The 24,092-nt window shown below is 43.6% G+C and overlaps 1 protein-coding gene across 1 annotated transcript in view; it reads right to left on the bottom strand.

Annotated features, from left to right (window-relative positions):
• Positions 1-24,092, bottom strand: part of SMC5 (structural maintenance of chromosomes 5) — a 628,567-nt gene that overhangs the window by 392,712 nt on the left and 211,763 nt on the right. Inside the window, exon 10 of the mRNA XM_086961254.1 lies at positions 3,427-3,581. Within this exon, the coding sequence (XP_086817380.1) occupies positions 3,427-3,581 (155 nt within the window). The remainder of the gene's footprint in view (positions 1-3,426; positions 3,582-24,092) is intronic.

Raw genomic sequence — 24,092 nt, 5'->3', positions numbered from 1 at the left:
ACCTCTAAATATATTATCTAATTTTTATTTTTCACATAACAAATATAGAACATTAAAACAAATGTCCATAATCAAAAATTGCTCCTTAGTGTTTTGCTAACCAGTTAGCCATGCTATTCTACGAATGTTAATTTTGAAATGAAGAAAACATTGCAGTAAAGTTAAAATTCACTTCTTGCACAATCACTGCACAGAAATGGCACACGTAATAACTTAATAAAAAGAAATGTATTTATTTACAATTTTGGCTTGAGGGTAAGTCTGGGCGGTGAACTCCGCTTGCAGAGTTTTCCGCACTCTTTGTTACGCAGAGCTTGTGACGTCCCGAGCAACTCTGCTCCGCATAGTGGAGTTTTTTCCTAGCTCGCATTCGTCAACGTCAAGTTGGCAGTGCAAGCGAGGAAAATTCACCTCTCGCCGAGATTTCTCAATGAGGGCGATCAGATTTCTCATTGTGAAAGGTCGCGTATGCTCAGCAGAGTTTTTTTTGCACTTCGAGGAGTACCGCGTAGCGGAACACCACAACCTTCGCCCAGGCTTACTTTAGGGGCATAAGTCCTCACTGTAAAACGGACTGTCTCTCTTAGGAAGCTTTTGCTTTTCGTGTACACATTTATTCTTCTGTGTCTAGGTACCCTGGAATCTACTTGGGGTGCTAAATGTTTCTAACTCTTCCTTCACCAAAGTAAAGATTCCTCTGGACAAGAAGTACACCCAAAGTGTACTCCAGTCCAAAATGAAGCAAGGCGACTGGTCCCCTTACCAGATTAAGGGAGAGAGTTGCTGAGATGAACGTTGTTTTTTTTAGCGGTTGGGGGGGTCACAGAATCATGAAAATCTTTGATGAAAGTTCACTCAGTCTCCCAAAAAGGAGGTCCTGCTCTAAATACCCCCCACCAAATCACGGATGTGGTGAGCTATGGGTTAGAAGGCAGGTTTGTGGTGTGATTGTATTTAAGTGCCATATGTTTTGATCTCTGTGCTATCCAAGGACACATGGTTGGCAGCCTAAGACAGGAGATTCGCTTCTAGGTTAAGTTGTCCTTCTATATACAAGCTACATGTTGCTTCGCACTGCAATGCCTGTTGCCCAGCTTCTCATTCCAATGTGTGTGGCCCACCTGGGAGAGCTGGCATTACCCTCATGCCATCTCTGCTGCTAGACCCAACAACTGACTAGAACCAATTTGGCTGTCAGAAGAGTTACCTGCTGATTTTATGAGAGGTTGTTTATTTCGGCTTTGGAGTTCCACCCATCACCTCCTCTGTGATCTCCTCTTCATCCACGACACTGCTCATGAAGTAATACCCATAACTCCTGAAATGTACATGCTACTGACTGTTTGTTGCCTAACTCTTTCAGTTGGGTGGAAAATGCCTATCAACTTGCTAGTTACTGAGTTTCAAACAGTATACTGGTTACACTGTTTGATTGGGCAAGGATTCCTACCAGTGCAATCTCGAACTAGATAAGAGCAGTCACTACAGAGCCAGTTAGTTTACTTAATCTGAGAGTACATTACCAGAGTACTGAGTTTTAAATTAATATCATGCTATAAAAATACTGTAACCCAAATATCAGCCACTAAATATTGTGATGGTAACTATGTATATCTAATTATAGAATTACTATGCACAACTACATTAATTGACAAAATATAAGTATCTTCATAGTATGTAGCTGTTGAGGTAAGAACAGTAAATCTTATCTGCATATGCTTAGCGTCACAATAGTTTGGGAGCCGATAATCTGGCTATGGTATTTTTAAAGTACAATATTTTTATGCTTCAATATTCTTACATACTACTCTCTGAGACTCATAGATGCGACAGGAATATGGGGAGGAGAAGGAGGCGGAAGACAAAAAGAGTGCCAGCATTCACTAAAAAAACTAAAGCCTTTACAGTTCATCTTTTATAGCAAACTAAAACACTGTACTCATTATTCTTTCAGTTTTACCCCCTTAAAAAATCTCACAGCTCTCAGTATACCAATTCAGATACACCCTTCAAGTCCAGATGACTATTTTCTCGATGTATAAGGTAAACAGCTCTTTGTGGTGTACCTGGGTCATCCTATCTACTGGTCAACTTAATTCTCTACCCTCTTGGATATTGAGCTGTTATGGGAGTCTCACATGGACAGGCAAGCCTATTTCGGGGGTACATATGCCAAGCTGTGAAGACAGAATAGTTCATTTGAGCCATTTGTGGGGCTAGTTTCTCACCAGCACCCGTGTGCATTCTCTCTCTCTCAGATTTGAACAAATGCTAGCAAGATTCATACGGAAAGCGCTGCCTATACATGAGAAAAAAACGATATTGTCTCATTTGCGACTGTATGAGTTCTCCTTCATTTGTGCTGGATTGACATCTGAATTTATATACTCCTGAATGTTAGAACTACAACAGACTGCTGCGGTGAACTACATTCACTATTCTTTCGTTCGTTTGAAAAACTTTCACCATATTGCTAAGGGGCTTCCTTTGCAAAACATAACAGTCCTGATGATGGTCTAATAGACATCTGCAATAAAGACCGAAACGTCGACCTTATCATCACCTCCAAAGCAATCCATTTCTCTTAGAGTTACCTATGTACATGAATGGACTTGGTTACTCTCTACTAATCAAAGGAGTTGATGATTTGTTATGAACTGATATAATGATTTATATGTACATCTGTCCATAACCCCTTTTTACGTACATTAATCTGTTCATTTAATCCCCATCAATTGATTTTCTGATTGACTCAATACAATATATTTTTTCAGACAAAAACATTTTTTCCGTGTGCTTGTTTTTCCTTTTCTTTTTTCATTTAATGTTTCAATAATCAATAAATTGTTTGGGTATCCTATGGATAAATTTGGGTTACATTTCTGAAAACTAACTCTGAAGACTCAAGCTAGCAAATCAATTTAACCAAATGTGACTACAACTCACTTTTCTACTCTTTTTGGCAGAGCTACTCCCCATCTGAACAAACACCAGATTACACCAGGAGTAATATATGAAGCTTGCAAATCAAGGTGAACTATTAACGAATCGAGAATTTTTGATTAATTGAAAGGAAACATTTGAAATAGAATATCACTCATGTAATCTATCAAGAGCTACCCCTCTCCGGTAATTAAAGCTGACTTGTTGTAAAAGGTTCACAACAGACAAAAAAGAAATGAAACTTAAGCAGTGTGCTGTTCAAGGCCCCAATCCATTGACCAGCAGAAAATACGTGGCCAGAGAAAATTATTCTGCAGCAAGCAGAGAGTCCCAACAGCATTTTGTGTATTGTGGAAACCCACATTGTCAAAGGTCCATCAATTCAGCAGAGATAAGGCACCACATACCTGTATTTTTATGCCATATTAATTAAGCTATGTTAAGGCTGTTTCTGCTAGTAAACATGCAATGAATAAAACTCACCTCTAGCATTATAGGTTTAAAGACACCACGCTTAAATTTATCTTTGTTCTCCCGCAACCACATGACAGCATTGTAAGTGTCTCTGAATCGTGTCCGGAGTTTCTCTTCTTTTAGGTTCATTAAATTATCAAACTGCTTAATGCGGTTAACTTTATCTGTGAGAGAAAATAAAACAGAGGCTCAGTCCAACAGACCACGTTTGTAATGTTACTGGTTATGGAACTCTAGATGTGTAATTTGTTTTGTATCAGTTTGTATTCGTTTTGTAGATAAGCTCACTAGTAACGAAAAGGATGAACACTACAAAGTGGTAACACAAAAACAGTTATACATTTTCTGTCTTATCAGTTTTATTTAAAGTTCACATTTAATTTCAAGTTTAAACTTTGTTGAGCTGGAACAAACACAGCATGTAATACACAAACATATTATCACATTTAATATTAAATTAAAAGAAAAACAACTCACAAATATTCTGCAAACATTTCATGATTCAGTTAACAGTACACCAAGCTGGCTCAACAGAGAAATGTACATGGCTTTTAAAGGTCTGGGATTAAATATATACATTTTTGGGAAGCTAACTAAGTAATGGAAGGTAGCAAAGCATTGTGGAGCATTGTACTGATTGTGTGGACCGGATATTTGAAAATCAGATCAACATGATCTGCATGTGTCCTGATATTGTGGGTGGGAGAGAGTTAATGAAACAGAGGATCCGACTAACCAATGAAGCTATACACTTTTAAAAAGCAATCAAAAAATATAACATGCACAACCTTGGTTTGTTTATTAGGGGAAACACAGTGAGTAGAGTAATCTGGTCGCCTTTGAGTAGCAGGGACGGTGATATGGTTATTTAAATATTTTTAGTTTCTGTATCAAGATCCTGTCCACCAAACTATCTATCTATTAGAATTTATCTACAGTATTGGAAATGTATTTTTATGTACGACATCATTGGCAGAATATTTGTGAGTTGTTTTTCTTTTGATTTAATATTAAATGTGATGATATATTGGTCATGTATTTCATGTTCTATTTGTTCTCACTCGCAATCTTCGATCTGTCACAGCTAATAAGCTAGAATCAGGAAGGCCCATTGGGGAGGAATAAGTTCCTCCCATTCCACCTATAAATGGTGGGAAACACTGCTTGACCATCTCAGAGCGCAGTCTAATTTGTTAAAACTCAGAAAAGAACTAAAAACCTGGCTTTTTCCCTTGGTCACTAATTGGGTCCCAGTCGCCTTTCTCCTTCAAATTATTGTACAGACACTAGTGTTGAGACGTCATTGTTTGGTATTCGCGTGCTCTACAAATATATTAACGTAACAATTGCCTCCTGCAAACTATCTACTATGGCAGTCCTTTCAATATGTGACACTCAACTAGACTGATGGTCAATATGAAGATTAATAACTTGGAGTTCTACAATTCTACACAAATTACTACTCTATGATTTGGGGTAAAACATTAAGCCCTTTCTTAATAATGGAATGTATCTATTCCAAATTCAGTTTCAAACATTTTCAGTCCATTTTTCAGAATGTAATTGCTTTATCTGGCAATTGCATTATCTACCTTGTCACCAAGCACAACCATTAAGCCCTCAGAGTTATCTGCACGTCCTCCTTATTTGACTGGCGACCCAATAACGTAATGACAAGCTTAACAAGCCTGTCATTGTTGCAGTTGAAAGATTTTCTTTAGCCACTTGCTCTTTAAAAAAAGCTTTGCAGATTCTAGTAAAGCTTCAACTCATATGGACATTAGCAGTGTCTACTTTTGGTCCAGATCCGGAAAGATTAATCATGGTGAAGTAGTGTCTGCACGCAAAGTATGTTTTCAACATTTAGACAAATACTTCTGGGCTCCTTTAGTACATGAAGTTAGTTTATTTTAGCAAATAATCTACTGTATGGCTTTGGGCTTTACAATCTTGCAGGTGCAGAAATCAGAAGTGTATGATCCCTCCACTATCCTTCTCAATCCAAATAACTGACTAGCATATCCACCACTCAAATTACTTTCATATTTCACAATACTAATTCACCACTATTCCTTTTTGGGTTCCAGAGTAGCATGCGACTCACCGAATAGCGATTCAACACCGCGTATGGGGTAGTAAGCTCTATATGAATGCAATTACAATACAATACAATGATATTAGAAATGAGAAAACTTGAAGTTACTCCCGGTGGTAGATAACAAGACTTTTTGAAACTGATTATAGTTCTATTGGAAAGACGGTTCCTGTCCTTGGACCAGATATTAATTGTACCAACAATAAAAAAGGCATAATATTTTTTTTTATCTTAGCGATCCATATTACTTTCCTATTGTTTGAGTTTGCACTTTTCCTTTCGGTCTATTGTATGTTTGATTTATTTTACTGTATCTGTACTAAAATAATAAAATACAATATTAAAAAATAAAAAAAAGGCTATGACTGCGCAAAAGAAACACCTTGCACGTTTACCCGTTAGAAAATTTTTACAGAAGACTCCTACTGTGAGAAGTTTATGAATTTTCATATCAATACAGGTTCACAAATATCTTTAAACTTTAGTTCTAGGCACATCATAAACTATGAAACGCAAGTCCACTCTCTGCCTCCAACTCAAGAGAAAACAGAGACGTAAAGAAATACATTTCTTGCCAAGTAATGCAGAGATACCTTTAGGAGAACTTTACAATTTGCAGAATACCAAGATCTTGCTGGGCATTCATACCCTCTATTTACAGCCAGTGCATACTGAATGAATGGATATGCACTGATATTAATGAATAGAAAATGCTTGTAAAGCTCCTAAGGGCACCCTGCAATTACACAAATACCATTAACCACTACATGGTACACAAAAGCAGGGTCTTCCTCTAAAAGGAAATAATCAACACGCTAACATTTGCTCACTATAAGCTAGAGATGGTGTAACTTCTGCCTGGGTGCATGGGAGAGGCAGACAAGTGCCTGTAACAGACTAACTAAAATGACTTGTAAAATTACATTGTTTTAATTATTTTGTTTCAGTGATTTTAACAATTTTACATAATAACTTCCAATAATATTTAACAACATAAAGAGTCGTAGAACGTTCAGGAGCAAAGATGTCAATAAACTGATACAGTTACTCTTTATTTCAGAACAAGGGTCAGACTAAGGCGCTGTCTTGTTGCTAAACCAGTGGACATATCGGAAGTGAAATTGCATTCCAGAACCACAAACCATGCTGGTTTTGTGAGGGTTATGAAAGTTAGAAGTCACTGGTGCAGATGTTAATACTAAATAATAAAAAAAAATGACTTGCCATTCAAAGACATTTTTTGACTTTTATAAACAGAACAAAGCGCATTCTAAGGTTATTAAAATGATTGTGTTCCACCTCGTAATATAGAGATGGTTTATGAATGCACCTGGCTTGTATTATCATTATCATTTTTCTTTTACGTTAAGGAGCTACCATAACCCTGCAAAAGAAAATTAAAAGACCACTTAAGGCCTCGTTTAATATTTAGGAATGTTCCAACCAGTGCTTTGAGCAGAGTAAAACTATCCAAGAAACTCATGAAAACAAATTGTTTGAGGATTTTTGTTTTTCTTATTAGCTGCTGTAAAGGTTATTCATTTAGATGCTGAGTAACAGGCACGCCCAGCGTCCATCCTGGAGTCCTAACAAAAAAAAGAGTAAGCGTGAAGTAAACTGCTTAACCACAACCATTCAAAAAGACCCAAGACACTCAGTAAGAGGGCAGTAGAACCATACTTCTTAACTCAGGTTACTCAGTAGATGCACAGCATGAAGCTATCCATTATAGCAAATAGAAGGACTAAACTCAGACTTCCACTACAAAAACGATATGCAATTAAACCGTCTCGCACACTGCCCTTTCTCTCAACTAAATTAACTCTCCCTGCCTTGGGCCTCGCTACTAGCACTTAAAGAAACAGAAGGTAGGGTTATCCTAAGCCTCTACCTGATACTAACTTTGATCCGTATAAACAAAAACAACTTTGATCTGTATAAACAAAAACAACTATGTGAGAAGAAAATACAACTTGTAACAAAGTGCTTCTGCTGAAAATCAACAGGTCACTGCGGCAATACACCATAAGCAACGAAATACTATCTATATGGAATGTGATTCAACAATGAGGTAGAATAAAAAGTATACTGTTATCTTCATCATGACTCCTGCTTGCCAGATTCGTGTGTAGCCAATCCTAGACACCGTTAATGTCACATAAGCATGCACAGAAGTGTACAAAGCTAATTTCTCATCCAAACATAAGATCTCCTTAAGAGGCTCAGTACAGCGAGAAATCCTAGAAACAGAATAAGACGATGTAGTACATCTTCCTGTCTGATAAATTTCACAGAAAAACTGGTCTCTGCTTTTGGACCTGCCGAAGAGCTTTTACTTTCATTGGGGGGTAAGAACCATGTAAAGTAAGCATTTTATGGAGAACACCACTTATCAAGCACTGATAGGCTCAACAGCAGGTGTTTTTTAAGTTGTGCGGCAGTCTTAAGTGACAGATAGGTACAAGGATGATAGGAAAGATTTACCCAACTCACAGAACTAGTACATTTATCTACAACTTGGATGTGCAGAATCTCTTCAGTTGGGCTTTGCCATCTTGAAAAGAAATCCAGTCTCACACGGAGGAAAAAAGAGGAAAGCATTTTGAGGCAGATCATTGGAATCATGATCACCACTTTGTTCAAATTCAGGTTTACGGATCAAAAGGGAAGAGAGATAAAACTATATTCACTTCCCTGACAGTCAACAACTCATTCAGGTACCAACAGGAAGAATGATCATTCTCAATAGGAACATGTGGATAAGATCGTAGAATTGGCATTAGATATTCTTCTTGACTATGGGATCAGCTTACTAGGGAGAGAAAGAAATTACTTAATAGATAAAGCAGGTGAGATGGTTAATAACATAAGACAGTGCTTAGTAGCAACGTCACACTAAACTCAGCTTTCGCAGATGATGCCATCATCTGCAAAGTGTTCCATAAACAAGGATGAGGCGGAAGGCTAGGGTGCCAGGAGACAACTCTCAAGAGAATAGATATCAATCTGTCATTTAAAAAAGGGGGTAAAGAGAGGTGTACTGATCACTATCGATGGATGGGAGACCAAGCACTTATGAATACCCTCAAAAGAAGGTGAATGGGAGGAAATGCATATACTATCTCCAATTTATTTAGATGAAATACATTACCTAGTGATCCCTTACCTACCAGGAGGCAAATGTATGATAAAATGGGTTGAGATGAGATGAATCAATTTTATAAAAGCTTGAAGGGCTAGTTGTACTCTAACACACTGAAGTGTAGTATTTGCTCCTAAGAAAACTAATCTCCTTGTACTGTCACTGTGAGTACCCCAACAATTAAGATTGTTGGCCGAGAAAATGTTCATATGCAACTGGAAGTCTAGAATGATCTGACTAATAATGCACTTTTATTGTTACACCAATGTAGCTTGTGCTGAACACTGTCTCTACCAACACTGAATCCTCCCATTCCCCATTCATAAACATTGTTGTAGAGGTCGCATGGGTAAACTTATTCTAGGTACTAGTGCAATGCACAATACCATCATTCCTAGCAGTTTTATTATCATTGTCACTGACAGAGGATGAAATATCCGCTAAAGGGGAAGCACTCCTTGAAATGCCATCACTTTAGTCGCTGGGGGAAACGTTTGGTGTGAATGATGTAAGCATTGCTCCCAGAAACGCCTTGGTCTGCTGCAGGTAATTTGTTCTGGGAAGGGGTATGAAGTTCTATTTGGGTAGAAGCTGAATAACCTGTTGAGTACAGTTAAGGCATGGTCAACAACATGTGTCCTTTACCAGCCAATCATCTAGATCCATAAACACATGTACTTGACTGTACATCCACTGAGCCAAGACCACACAATCAGTTTGCAAATATTCTTGGAGTTGCTGTTACGCTGAAAGGTAACATTTTGTACTGTCAATCTGCTCCACTTAGCACAAACCTCAGATATTGTCAGTGTGCTCAATGGGTCGGGATGTTAAAGGGCATGTCCTTTAGATCTAGTGGTGTAAGGAAGGCTTCAATATGGAAAAGTAGGATAAAGTCTTGTAGGGTGACCGTCTTGAAGTGATGGTTGCAATGTCTTGCCCTTTTTGGGGATTCGGAAATACAGAGAGTAAACCAAGCAGTAACCATGGGAAATGCTGGATAATACCCACTGACCTGAGGTTATGTCCTTCCAGTGTAGGAGGTATAACCCCAATCTTTCACAGATGTTGAATAACTTGGGGGTAATGCACGGAAGGCCATTGCCTGGTGGCAGAAGTGCACCTCTTGGACTGCTTCGCTCACCGACACAAAACGATACTCTGGCATAAAGTCTTTGGCTAATTCCAATCCTGTTTCATAAAATGTTTCTGCTGTAGAAGGAGTACAGGTGGAATAGCAAAGAAAACACTAAGCATGGCAAGAAGGTGGGCTGGCTGCTTGCATTTCAGTTACGCCACAGAGAAATACACAATAATATGTGACATCTGCTGTAGCTATGAGGAGGTGTGCCTGACTTGACTCAGGAAGACTCATTAATTTTTTAGAGAAGGAAACTTTCAAATGTCCATGTAACTCTCTTTCTTGAATGATGAAGGGAGGGCTCTCCTGGAAAGAGGAAACATGGCTGACTAGATTGCCATCACTATCTCCGAACTGCAAACACCCAGAGGAAGACCGGTTCCCCAGAGATTTATATATGATGACAAAAAATCATGTTCCCATGCTATCTGATGCCTTTTAAGATGCCAAAATGATGAACACACTGATGGCCATTTAAAGATTGTATGAGATATTCCCTAATGGAGACAAAGGCCCTGTACACCATGGTAGCTATAGACAAATCTCGCTTATTAACATACATGTGAGGATTGACCAATAGGCGGTGCAAAGTCATAATCTCAATGATACATCCACCCAAGTGATATTTGTCCCAGGCGGGTCCTCCAGTAACCACCAGAAAACTCTACCTCACCTCCTGTTGTGTTCTGCAGACATTAAGAGGTTGTCTAGCTTGTGTCCCTGGGTGCCGAAAAAGCTATCATATTGGGTGGAAAGGGAAATTCTGTCTGAATGCTAGATAGATTTGGCGGGGTAAATGGCTTCATATCAACGAAAAAGTAGCTACATGATTTCCTGATAGCACATGTGCACTGTGGGGGTTTGCTAGTGAGACCTACAAGGATTGAGAGGCATTTGGCAGGGATGTCCTCTTCTCGTTCTCCCCTTTTCTTACTCATGGTAGAAACAGTCTCCAGCGATCAGAGGCTAGGAAGAGATTAAGGGCATAGCATTTCCCAAAGGAGCTGTTATAGGAAGAGATTAAGGGCATACATAGCATTTCCCAAAGGAGCAATCATGTGGTCTCTACATGCTGCTGATATCCTGATGACAATCACATTCCCAGATAATATTTGTTACCAGGCATATTGGCTTGATGTGTTCCTTTTTAATTGTTCTTCAGTCATAAATTAAAAACAACCATGGAAAACATGAACCCATGCATATGTACTTTATCACTACGAGGGTCTGTATTCGAAGGCTCAGGACGGAAGAGGCCCAGAAAGGATTAAGATGTCTGGCGATTCTCTGAAACAAGGGTTAGTAAGTAGAGCAGAAGACGATCTCTACCCCACCGTAATTTCCAAGACGCATATTGACTTTGAAAATTCTTCCCAACTGCATCGTTTACGAAGGAGAAAAGTAAAGGTAAATAAGACAGCTGTTATCTCTAGATACAATTACATTTTTGGGACGCTCCCATTATTGAGCTCTAAAATAATGATTTCCTGTAATGTACGAGATACTAAGGCCATTGACATTGAAATAAAACAAGCTACATTACAAAAAGGGCCAGACTACACTGTATAACAGTAAAGTGTAAAACATTCAGTGAGAAACCAGATTCTCATGGCTGAGCCAGTCAATAAGAAAACTGGCCGCAAAAAACTGGATGGAGACCTGTGTTTGTACCAGCCAGTCCCCCTTTCAGGAGAATGCAGGAGTGACGGTGGAGGAGTTACTGTCAATTGGGATTCCTGGGCTTCTAGAGAAATTGAACAAGTTGTGCATTCATAAGTGAAGGGTCGCTCAAACCCTCACAAACAATGTGCACTAAATTTGAAGTTCCCATGCATTCCCTGTGGCAATACAATCGAGTGTTACATTGCCTTTGTGGTCAACTAGGTAAGGATCCACTGACTGCCACAAGCTCTCACATACAGAACTCTCTCACTAAGTGAGGGCAACAAAAGGAAGTAATACCAGGTCTGTATAGAGTTCTTAATAACAACATACACTCCAATCCTTTTGCTTCATCCTTGAATATGTACTGGCAATCAATGCTGAGATACAACTGACTGATCATGATGGGAGGATGCCTCTCACTTCACTTGACGAACATCAAAAATGTGTTCAACTAAATGTTTCCTACTACTCCATATTAGCCTTGGGCTCTTCTCAAACTGTAGAAAACAACGTTCCCTCCCCACTTATAACGCTGGCGTTGAAGACAGTGTGAATGTGATATACTTCATACTGTGGAAGACAGGCTGTTTTTCCATATTGGACCATAGCCCATTCCATAGGGTAGTGTATCGGCAAAATCGTGTTCTCCAATACAACTGGGTATGCTCCATATCTCCAATTATAGCAAGTATGAAAATAGTTGGATTCATCACGATAAAATCCCAAACACCTGTATTTTACAGCCCTGGAAGAAAGCATTGGCCCCAACTCTGAATTACTTGTTAACTACATTGCATGACTGTATTATTTATGAGGTTAAAGACAGCGTGATACAATTTAATGCTGTACTTGCAATCCTCTCTATTCCACAGTTGAGTTCTGATGCTCCCATATGCTAGGTGGGATGATTCTATCTAGTACTGATCTGTTACAGTTATCTATTTATACATAATGCTTGGAAGAGGCAAACGTTATGTAACTCATTCCACACAATCTAAACTCACAAATCAGCAACGTTTCATATTTAAACAACAAGCGTTGATAGTTGGGAGCTGTCCCTCATAGTCTTGTCATCTGGTACTAACAGTACATCTAATCCATGCTTGAAGTAATGAAGGATATGGAGCAATTAAGGTTTTCATAAGGGTATAGTGGAGGTCAATCGGTCCCTGTACATCAGCATCTTTTGAAATCCTCTATTCAATAACAATCTTGCTGTTGGCTTGTTAGAAGGTACGTTTCTTGAATATATTGTAGTTCAACCCTGACACCACCTTCTACACTTGGTCCATGTTACTGATTTCCAATCTTCCTATGTGTATGCAATACAGTTAATCTGACTAGACTACTGAAAACACAAGTAGGTAAATAAATATATAAATGGGAATGGATTTATGGACCTAAACAAAGGCTGAGTTTAAACAGATCGGCGTACCCAATCCTCGAACCATCTGGGGTGATGTCAACTAGTTGTCCTTTTTCCTCTTGCACACTCTGCACGCCTTTTGAAAGTAACACAGGGCAACCCCAGAGACCATCTTAACCAGAAGTTGTCCCCCAGTGCACTAATAGATGTGAACTGCAAGTAACAGATCAGATGGCATTTTATTGACATTCCGGTATGGAAAATAATGTCTATTACAACAGCATGGAGCACCCATTCATGACTGAATTCAGAGGCAGGTGACTCAAGAAATCTGTGTCCTCACATTCATATTGCCCTTAAAATGAGCCACCACAAGGAAAATGCCCTGTTGCAGAGTCCACTTGCAATGTAAGACCTCACAACACAAGGTCCATTAACCCATGTGGCATGGTGGTTAATATAATGGATGGCCGAAACGTTTTCTGAACTAACCCGCCCAGAGACAGAGGGCAGAAACACTTACTAGTGTAGATAGAATGCCTTCAGCCCCAGCACATTAGTGTGCCTGTGCTGTTCTGATGGGGACCGAAGGGCTTACACGGTTATCTCCCACAGATGAGCAGCCCAGCCCCCAAAAAGGTGGTGTCCTGCAACTGCAGAGAACCAAGGGATGACCAACTGTTACGTTGGAAGGAAGGCACCAATCGACGTGTGTGAAGATTTTTCACATGAGCAGAGCTACTCCCCGGATGCTAAAAGCATCAACAGGTAAAGAACCTGCAAAATTGTGATTAGAATCAGGCCCTAAAATACTGGAATCACATCAAGAATGGTAATAAAATGCTCCTGACATCTTGAACGAGGAAGCCACTACAGCTAGCACTCTGTTAATATGACTGCTTCATGAGTCTTTTCCAAAGGATGAGATCAAAAATTGTAGTGCTGGGGCCTCGCTGTGATACATGGTAATGCCTGTTAGATGGAGAGAGAAATCAGCAAATAGAAACAGGCATCATGAAGATCCAGCGATATCATTTAATTGTCAACATTCAGGGCCAAGAGGAACTGAGTCAGACAGCATTTTGAAATTATTGTGGAGAACAAAAAACTTGAAGAGGCTCTAGTCCAAAAGCTGACAGAGGTCACAGTCCTTCTTAAAATACCAAATATAGCGAGACTAAAACATCTGCTTGTCTCCTCTCCTCTAAGGGCGCCACTTCTACTGTCTCCCTGTGCAACAGTGCGAGAACATCCACTTCCAAGATAAAGATGTTCCATGAACATTACACATGAGAATAAGCTTGAGCATCCAGCAATCAGTCATAATGGACTCTCAACTGGAAAGGAACGACCCTCCCCTCTACCGGAAGCTGATGATAGAGGGTGGACAAATAAATGTTCTTAATCAGTCAAGCAAGTGAAAAAGTGGGGGAGTGGGAGGAGGGAAGAAGAGTGGAGCTGCAGCTGCTGTTGTTCAGATCTCATAGCCTGTCTGTATCCCACAAGTAGGGGTGGAGCTTTTGAACTGTTGCAGGTTCTGAGCTGGCTTGGAAACCAGATGCTGCCAGGATGCCCAGCAGCTCGAAAAGCCACAAATGCAACGATTTTGTAACTGCTTTGCTGGGGACACTAATCCCAGCCAGCGTGCCATAGCACAACTGTTTTCGAACCACGTCAGGAAGAAGTTACTTTACAAAAAAAAACATACTTACTGAAGGGCATGTCTAATGCATTTTCTGGCAGTGTCCATGGCAGGTTAAGTATCCCCAGATAAGGCTTTGTAGTGCATCCAGGAGCACCTGCACACAGTAACCACTAAAGCCAAAGATAGGGGCATTGCATCAGTCTAAGTCACATTAAAGAAATTGTGTTTAGGTATCCAAATAGAAAATGTTCATGCAATGCGAAAGGCTAATCACAACCAATTTTTGAGGAGGCACCTGGCAATCACAATGCAGGAAGTAAAAATCCCAGAGGCAAAGATTTGCAGTCAATGCAGTCAGACCATTTGGACTCACAGTAGTAATGCAGAAGGGTAGAGCACTAGGGTTAGGTTTAGTAGAAGACCCTTGAGTAGCCAAACTTTTCAAAGCAGCATAAATCAATAAGAAATTACAATGAAGAATAACTGGCCTTTTTACTCTGGGTGATCTGCCAGGTTCGAAAAGGGTTTCTGCAAGTTTGCCAGTATTGGTTCTAATATTGCCTCGTTAAATAGCAGGAACCACTGGAGACTGTTGCAGTATTTCCATAAGAATGTTAAGTCATCACAGTTGAAAAGGCAACTCAAATGAACAAACCTCTTCAGAAGGATAACATAAAGCGCATGAGATGGTTCCTGGAGAAGTATCAAGATCACTTGTACTTTGAAGACCGTAAATAGTCAATCATCTGTGTGATAAGAAGGGAGAAAGTAGTCAGCCTCCGATTAATTTTCCTCTGTGCACTAAAAATCCAAATTAGGCATGTCCATGGTGTTTGAATCGAAGCCAAAACGTTCAGCTATTCAAGCTTATCCATTAGCTATGGAGAAGAGGCTCAGCAAGAGGTTAGTCCTTGAGTAAGTCTTAACCTATTCCCTTGCTATACAATTTATCTCTGCAGCGTTTGAGGGCCAAGGTGACAGCAAACACTGTTGTAATAGTAGAGTCACAGCGTCAGAATATGCTCAAGAACAATTAGAGAGACACTTTTACAAGTGGTATCTTCTTCAGAATCAGAGCTGGAGCCTGAGGGAGTATCCTCTGATAGTTTTCAGAAGTAAGGAGGTGCAGGCTAAAGGATCATGATCAGGCATCAGACACCACATTCAAATGATGTGGAGCTCTAACACAGACATCTATCAACACTGACATGGTTTGTGTCCTGAGAACACAAAATGCAACATTTGACGTAATTGGTCCTAGTAGATGTGAGGAAATTTGCTGAACACCAAAGATCAGCTTGAGAACCACATCGGTAAAGCACAGAAAAAAAGGAACTGTTACCAGTAGGTGCCATAAATAGGGCAAAGTCATCACATCCTGGGTAGGTGGGGCCACTATTGGAGCAGAGTGATGACACCTGGTGGAAATGGAGAGCTATAGCTGAGGGGAAACATTTTCTGGTTCTAGTATGGTACCTTAGGATATTCATAAGGTGAAAAATCTGCAGGAAAAATAACCATCCAAAGACACTTCTGTATACCAGCACATCATCTAGCTCCAAACGGGGCGGACTTTTCAGAGTGCAAGAACCCAGTTAAGAAATAGGAACCCACACTCCATTCAATTGGCTCTTTAAAAATTAAAGTACAAAGCACCAACAGATTTTGGTAGCAGAGGATGGTTACAGGGCAAATAAGTGCAAATTCAGTGCACATTTTTTATTGAGATTTGCACCACCAAAAATGTCAGTATTAAGGGGTCCTGGAATTGTATGGATTTATAACGGGCCGACAGCAGTAGTACACCAGATGCCCCTGAAATGTTGAAGTTGTCGTGAGCATATAGGCCAGTTTGTCAAGTGAGTTGTGGAGTGTTATGTGGTGTGTTTTATGTGGAGTGTTTTGTGCGGTGTTATGTGGCGTGTTCGGTGCGGTGTTATGTGGAGTGTTCTGTGCGGTGCTATGTGGAGTGACACACGGATTGTGATGGTGCACTTGTGTTGTCTTGTGGTGTGTAGTCTGGATTAAGATGGGGTGTTTATGGAAGGCGTAATCTTTTTCCTCGGAGCCGAGCCCGAAGGCGGGGCGTCGGAGGGTAAATTTCGGTCTCGACTGAGCCCCATGGGCGGAGTGCCGACCGCTGCCTTGGTCTTGGGTAGTGTATGCTGTGCGGGGGCAGTTGTACTCACAGGTTGTCGAGATGGAATCGAATCGTCCAAGTCCTCTGCCCCAGATATGATCTGGAGATCAGGCGAGTCTTCCTCGGCGACGAGTGGAACTTCGTCTTCGGAGATATCTTCGATCGGATCTTCGTCCTCGGAGATCTCCTCCTCAAAGATGGCCTCCGGTGCTGGCGCTGATCTCCTCATTTCGTGTCGACAGGCCCTCCGATCCCGAATAGTTTTCTTCGATCGGAAGGAGGCACAGGCTGCGCAGGTTAACTCGTCGTGTTCTGGCGAGAGACCGAGGTTGCAAACCTCGTGATGGCCGCTATGAGGGAATTCTGCTCGACATACTCTTGAATGGAGTTCTGTCCATGAGGCGTAGGCCGTACGGCGCCGATAGGCCCAAAGGCCCGCGTCGACGCACCGGAATGGAGCTGATGATATCGAAAAGTCTATTCAATGTCGAAATAAGTTTATCTAAAGTTGCTCGCTTCGAAAATGCAGAAAAAATCTTTTCTAGCCGGAGCGGAAAACTTTCATCTGAACCCAGTGGCGGGAAAAAACAATCTGAGGAAGGAGTGATGACCATGCGCAGTATTGTCCAAGGGAGGAGTCACCTATCTTGTGACTACAAAGACTTCTTCCAAGAAGACAAAAACCTGCAGTCATCCGAGCCCAACACCAGGTGGCGATCTATTGCTAAGTGTAGGATCTGCAGCTCATATGCCTCAAACAAGTACTTCTCTCTTCCGTCTCGTACATTGGGAATAAATGAAACTCAGAATACGAATAAGAACGTGTGAGTACTTTATTGTCTGTGTCAGCTCGGTCACTCGAGGAGTTGAGGGAACTGCACAATGAGGTGCAAGAGGATGAACAGAAAGGACAGGAAAAGGAGAGATGTCCAATAGATGTGAATGAAGTCTGGATGTCCACAGATATATGCATTGTGTTATCTGAGTGCATGTTGTTGAAAATGGCAAGATATCTTCCTGGACCTACAGATGTGGGACTTGACCGTATGCTGTCACTGTTTAATTCTTGTTTTAAAGTTGCAGATACACTTTATCAACAGTGCGCTACCTGACAGCAGTTGAATGCAAAAAGGAAGAAATTAGTTATCATGAGCAATATCTGGAACTCAGAAGGATCTTTCACAAGATTACAGACAGATTGTGTTGAAATGATACCATATAATGGACTAAGATATCTTAGTAAATCACTCTTTGTTTAGAAGGTGGGTTGAAGCCTACCGACCCAGGAGAGCTCTCGACTGTGGCCAAGCTTTTGATGTGGGAATTGATCCTTAGATTCGCTTTCCCAACTACTTCCCAATCAGAGAACCAAACTCATTTTAAGAATTACATTTTGATAATTCTTTGCATGGCTCTGAAGATGGAGCAGAAATTGCATTGATAAGACCCAGAAGCATCAGGAGTTGTAGAGAGGGCCAATGGAACCCTGAAAGCAAAGCAAGCAAAGGTGTTGCCTTCCGCAACATTGAAACCTACAAGTGTCCTTTCCTTGGTTAAGTAAGAGGATCACGCCCAAAAAGGCTATGGGGTCATTTCCTCAATACATTCTGATGTGTCTAGCTATAAGAATTGCTGGTATTCCTTCACCTCCATTTGTAAATGGTAGTGATCATTTGATTCTGGACTACCACAAGAGTATTGGTTGACCTGTTACACTCTATCCCTTTGTGAGAGAAGGAAGGAGAGCATTGCATGCAGCACCAGATCTGAAGGAATAATCAGTAGTGCCTCAATGAGAATAGGAGTGCCAAACAAGAAGTATACAGCACCTAAATAGGCATATTTGAAAAAGACTGAACCAGAAGAAAGACAATTTGATCGGAGACTATGAAATGCGTTACTTACCTGTAACAGCAGTTATCCAGTATTGGTGTCTTTCATAGATTCACATGCCTGAATCATTCCCCGTCGCCGAGACGGGAGCCTCCGGTACATAAAAAAGTAATGTCCTATAGACATACATAGAGAAAATAGGCCTAAGGGCCTCCCCTTAGTAGCCTTTCTTCGTCCTTATGTAAAAAGGACCAAACTCTCACAGTTAGCCAATCAGCTCCGACCTCCCTCTAGAACCTTCCTGGGAGGAGCCTCAGTCCCTCAGATTTTCGTACGCATCCAGCTAGGTTGGCGTAATACTGTCAGAGAGGGATGTGAGTCCTTCCAGGGGAGGCGGGAGGGTTGCATGTGAATCTATGAAAGACACCAATACTGGATAACTGCTGTTACAGGTAAGTAACGCATTTCTTATCCAGTATTTGGGTGTCTTTCATAGATTCACATGCCTGAATCAGAGTAGCTAGCAATTATATATGCACATTTGTGATGCAAGTCGCTCTGCAGTCATGTCAGACAATATACATATCATCAATAACATGGGAAAAACAGCTTAAGCAGAAACTTACAATCATAATGAATGTGCATACCTGGATGGTGGGATGTAGGAAGGCTCACCTCACTGAAAGAGATGGCGCAGCACCGCCTGGCCCTCAGCCGCATCCTTCTGAAGCTCGATATCCAGGCAGTAGTGCCTGGAGAAAGTGTGCGGAGACTTCCAGGTCGCCGCCCGGCATATGTCCAAGATTGGCACTCCAGCGAATAGCGCCGCTGACGTGGACATCGCCCTGGTGGAATGAGCAGTAACAAGATCAGTCAAAGGCCGTCCGGCCTGGTCGTGGCAGAATGCAATCGCCGAGGAGATCCATCTGGAGATGCTCTGTTTCGTAAGAGGCAGGCCCAATCTTGGGCTGCTGTATGCCACGAACAGCTGTGTAGACTTTGAGATCCTTGGTTTTATCCAAGTAGAACTTTAGGCATCGTTTGAGATCCAAAGAATGCAGTGCCCTTTCCGCCGCCGTGGAAGGGTTCGCAAAGAAGGACTTAAGGACAATCGGTTCATTGAGATGAAAGTCCGAAGGCACCTTTGGTATAAATTTAGGGTTCGGTCTCAGCACCACCCTGTCGTGCCTGAATTGCATATATGGTTCCTGAATGGACAATGCTTGTAGCTCGCTAACTCTCCTGGCCGATGTCAGAGCGAGCAAGAGCGCTGTTTTCCAAGAGATGTGTTTGATAGAAGCCCGATAAATGGGTTCAAACGGATGTCTCATGAGTTGGCTGAGCACCAGATTCAGTTGCCAGGTCGGAGGGACCTTCCGAGGCCTCGGAAAGGATCTGTAGAGCCCCTTTAGGAATTGTTTGACCAGCCTACTTGACCACAGGGAAGGCCCTGTGAAGGTCCTAGTGAACCGAGAGATAGCTGCCAGGTGAACCTTAATGGATGCGTGTGCTAGTCCTGACTGTGCCAAATGTAGGAGGTATGGCAATATCTGTTCAGGGGTGACATCAAGCGGCCGCAGGCCCTGGTCCGAACACCAAATGCAGAACCTTTTCCACTTGAGGGAGTAGGTTTTGTTCGTACTACCTGCCCTCGCTTTCGCCAGAACCTCCCTGCAGTCCTGCGGGATATCTAGTTCACAGAACTCTCTGTGCTCAGGAGCCAGGCCGATAACTTGAGCGAGTGGAGGCTCGGGTGCTGTACCTGTCCGTTGGACATCGTTATGAGGTTCGGGTGCTGCCTCAGGCGAATCGGAGGCCTGATGGAGAGGCGAAGCAGATCCGAGAACCAGTGTTGTCTCGGCCAGAACGGAGCAATCAGGATCAGGGTGCAAGGCTCTGCTTTCATCTTCCGGAGGAGCCTCGGGATCATCGGAAACGGAGGAAAAGCGTACGCAAACACGCTGAACCAACCAATGGAAAAAGCATTTCCTAGTGACCCCTGTTGGGGATGCCAGCTTGCGTAGCTTGGGCATTTGGCGTTCCCCTTGGTGGCGAACAGGTCGATTTTCGGGACACCCCTCTGAGAGAAGATGTGAGCCAGAGTGTCGTCGTTCATTTCCCACTCGTGGGAGAGGGATCTCTGTCTGCTGAGGGCGTCCGCGATGGTATTGTCCTTTCCGGGAACATAGTCCGCTTTGAGCGAGATTCCGTGCAACACCAGCCAGTTCCAGATTTTCTGCGATTCGCGTGATAGAGAGAGCGACCGCGTTCCCCCCTGTTTGTTCAGATAGTGCATCGTCGTGGTGTTGTCTGTTTTGACGAGCACCGGGGAGTTCTGGATGCGTGGCAGGAAGGCTTGTAGAGCAAGATAGACCGCCCTCAGCTCCAAAAGGTTTATATGGAGCAGTTTCTCCTGATCCTCCCACTTGCCGCTGATCCGAAGGTCCTGGAGAACAGCTCCCCAGCCCTCCAGGGAGGCATCTGTCGTGATTACCAGAGGCGCCGCCGGAAGGAGAAACGGCAAGCCTGTCGTTAGATTTTTTCGATGTCTCCACCATTGCAGACCTTTGGAAATTTTCGGCGTTATCCTTACAATGTCTTCGAACGAGCCAGTACTTTGAGTCCATTGTCTCGTGAGAGCTTCCTGCAAGTGGCGCAGCCTGAGCCTGCAGTGAGGGATGAGCAGTATGCAGGAAGACATCATTCCGAGTAAGGAGGTGTAAGTCCGGACTTTGAGGCGTGTCTTTGCTGCCACAGCCGTGGCCAGGGACAGTATCTTGTCCGTCCTTTCCTTTGAGGGGAAGGCCCTTGCGCACTCCGTGTCCAAGGTAGCCCCGAGGAAGGTAATCATTGTCGTCGGAGTAGTGCAGGATTTTTTGAGATTGAGTGTCAATCCCAGCTTCTGAAAAAGAGTGGTGCAGGCGTTGGAGGACTCGGCTGCGCCTTCAGGTGAGGGTGCCTTTACCAGCCAGTCGTCTAGGTAGGGGAAGACTTGGTAACCCAGCTGACGTAGAAAAGCCGCCACCGGTGCAAGGCACTTTGTGAAAATCCGCGGCGCGGATTTGAGGCCAAACGGTAGGACCTTGAACTGATAATGTCTGCCTGCTACCTCGAACCTCAGGAACTTTCTGTGACGCTTGAGGATGGGGATGTGGTAGTAGGCGTCCTGGAGGTCCAGTGAAGTCATGAAATCTCCCTTTTCCAGCGTGCCCAGGATTTCCTGGATCGTCACCATCCTGAATGATTGGCTCCGTAGGAAGGTGTTGAGCGCCCGGAGGTCCAAGATGGGTCTCCACTTGTCTTCCTTCTGTCGCACAAGGAAGAAGTGGGAATAAAATCCCGTCCCCTTCAAGGATGCTGGAACCCTTTCGATCGCTCCTTTGAGTAGCATGACGGACAGTTCCTGGAGAAGGAGGCGTAGGTGCTTGTGCGTCCGTTTCAGGGGAGGCGTATTGGGAGGGATGTTTGTGAATTCGAGAGAATGTCCAAATCGTATCATTTGCAGGACCCACCGGTCCGTGGTAATTTGGTGCCAATTGGTGAGGAAATGGGTCAGTTTTCCTCCAATTTGAAAGGATGGAGACGGTGGTGGGACTGGCTGGAGTAATCGGTCACTGGCGGCCGCCAGCGCCCTTCTTGGTATTTTTGCCTCTGAAGGTAGATCTGCCATAGGAAGATTGTCTACCATGTTGCTGCTTGTGCTGGAACTGATTTCTGTTATTGTACGAGTAAGAGGACCTGTTCTGGTAGGAACCCCTATAGGAGGACTGACCTCTGGAGCGGCCGCCCCGAAAGGACTGGTTTCGTGACTGCAGGGTGCCCAGTGCCCTGGCGGTATCGGTATCCTTCTTTATGGCCTGCAGGGCCTCATCGATTTTTTCACCAAAAAGATGCTGGCCGTCGAAGGGCATGTCCAGCACCTTCGATTGAACCTCCTGGCGGAAAGATGTAGCTTTTAGCCAGCCCTGACGGCGGAGAACCGCAGCTCCAGCGAGCTGACGGAACCCAGTCATGGCTGCGTCGATAGCACAGTCGATTATCTCTTCAGCGGAATTCTGACCTTCCACAAGGAGGGCCTTGACCTCGCTCTGGACTGCGTCGGGCAGTTCTTGTACGTAAGGGGCAATGTCCTCCCAGAGTTGGCGATTGTAGCGCCCCAGCAGGGCGATGGAGTTGGCCACCTTGATTGTCATTGCTGACGTAGTCGTGAACCTCTTTCCAATCGTGTCCAGTTTCCTGCCTTCCTTGTCAGGAGGCGCGGACAGCGGGGAGGATAAGTTGCGGGAGTGTTTCTGGGCCGCCTGAGTCACCACCGAATCCGGCTTAGGGTGGCCGTTGAGGCAAGCCGCCGCCGTAAGTGGGGCTTTATATTTCTTGTCCAGGCGTGGCACCACCGCGGGCACAGAAGCGGGCGTTAGCATCAATTTCTTGCCCTGGTCCCATAGAAACTCAATAATCGGAATAGATTTAGCCGATTTTTGGCTGTGCTCTTTGAAGTCATGCAAAAAGCATTCAGTTTCAGTCGATTCCACGACCATATGAAACCTCTTAGCCGCCCTGTCCACCAGTTTGTGGAAGCCGCCAATGTCCGCTGGCGCCGAGTCCGCTTGGCGTGGGTGCGGCGACGCCGGAGACGACGAAGCTGGGGAGGACGCTACATATTCATCTTCGTCATGCTGGTCCGAGTGGACGTCTTGGACCTCTCCTTCCTCTAATTCTTCTTCCTCCTCCTCCTCTTCTGAGGATTCCTCCGCCTGAGGTTGGACCTTGTCACGGGGTCTCACCACCTGAGGCCGGGCCTGTTCGCGGCTGCTTTGAGCGGGAGGGTGATTTGAGGCGGACGCCGGGGCACTTGTGACCGGTGTCTGAATCCCACTGTCCGCATCCGGGAAGCGTTGTTTGTAATCTTGCACTAGGTACCGCAGGTCATTGACAAGGGTCTCCGGCAGGTATATCATTGGGGTGACCTCCGTGCGGACACTAGTGTGGACGGAGTGTTCCTGATAAGCGAAGTCCTCATGCTCCTCATCAGTACTTTGGCATTTGACGTTAAGGTCCGAGATAGAGGTAGCGAGACCTGGCTGGTCCTCCTCTTCAGACTCCTCGCTTTGGAAGATTTCCTGAGGTGGCTGCTTTTCCACTCTGCTCGGAGACGTTGATTCCGGGGTAATCTGCACCCTGGTAGTTTTGTCAGATGTGGACTGCAATCCTGCCGCGGTGGAGGGAGCCGTTGACGGTGTTAACGAGAGGGCCGACACCTCGACTAGCTTGGATTTCTTCCATGGCGCCGACAGCGCCGTCTCCGTCGACGATTCGCCCGTGGACGGAGCTTCTGTCGTCAACGATGACCTGACCGAGGACGGGGTAGTCGACGGCACCTTTGTCGTGGGCGACGATTTCGACGTCGATGAGCCCGGTATCGGAGCCTTCGTCGACACCGCCGTTGAAACCGGCGTCTTCGGCGTCGACTCCTTCGTCGACGGCTTCGTGTTCGAGCCTCCCGTCGACGTCTTCTTTGTCGACGGTGGGTTCTTCGGTAGCGATTTTGACGACAATGGGCTGGTCAACGCTGACGTCGTCGGCGGGTACTCCGTCGTCGACAAGGTCTTCGTCTTCGACGATGATTTCAGCAGAATGATAGAGGAAAC

The sequence above is a fragment of the Lissotriton vulgaris genome, chromosome 3_1 (assembly GCF_964263255.1).
Source record: "Lissotriton vulgaris chromosome 3_1, aLisVul1.2, whole genome shotgun sequence".
In the NCBI taxonomy this organism is placed as follows: Eukaryota; Metazoa; Chordata; class Amphibia; order Caudata; family Salamandridae; genus Lissotriton; species Lissotriton vulgaris.
This window is presented reverse-complemented; position numbering and strand designations above follow the sequence as displayed.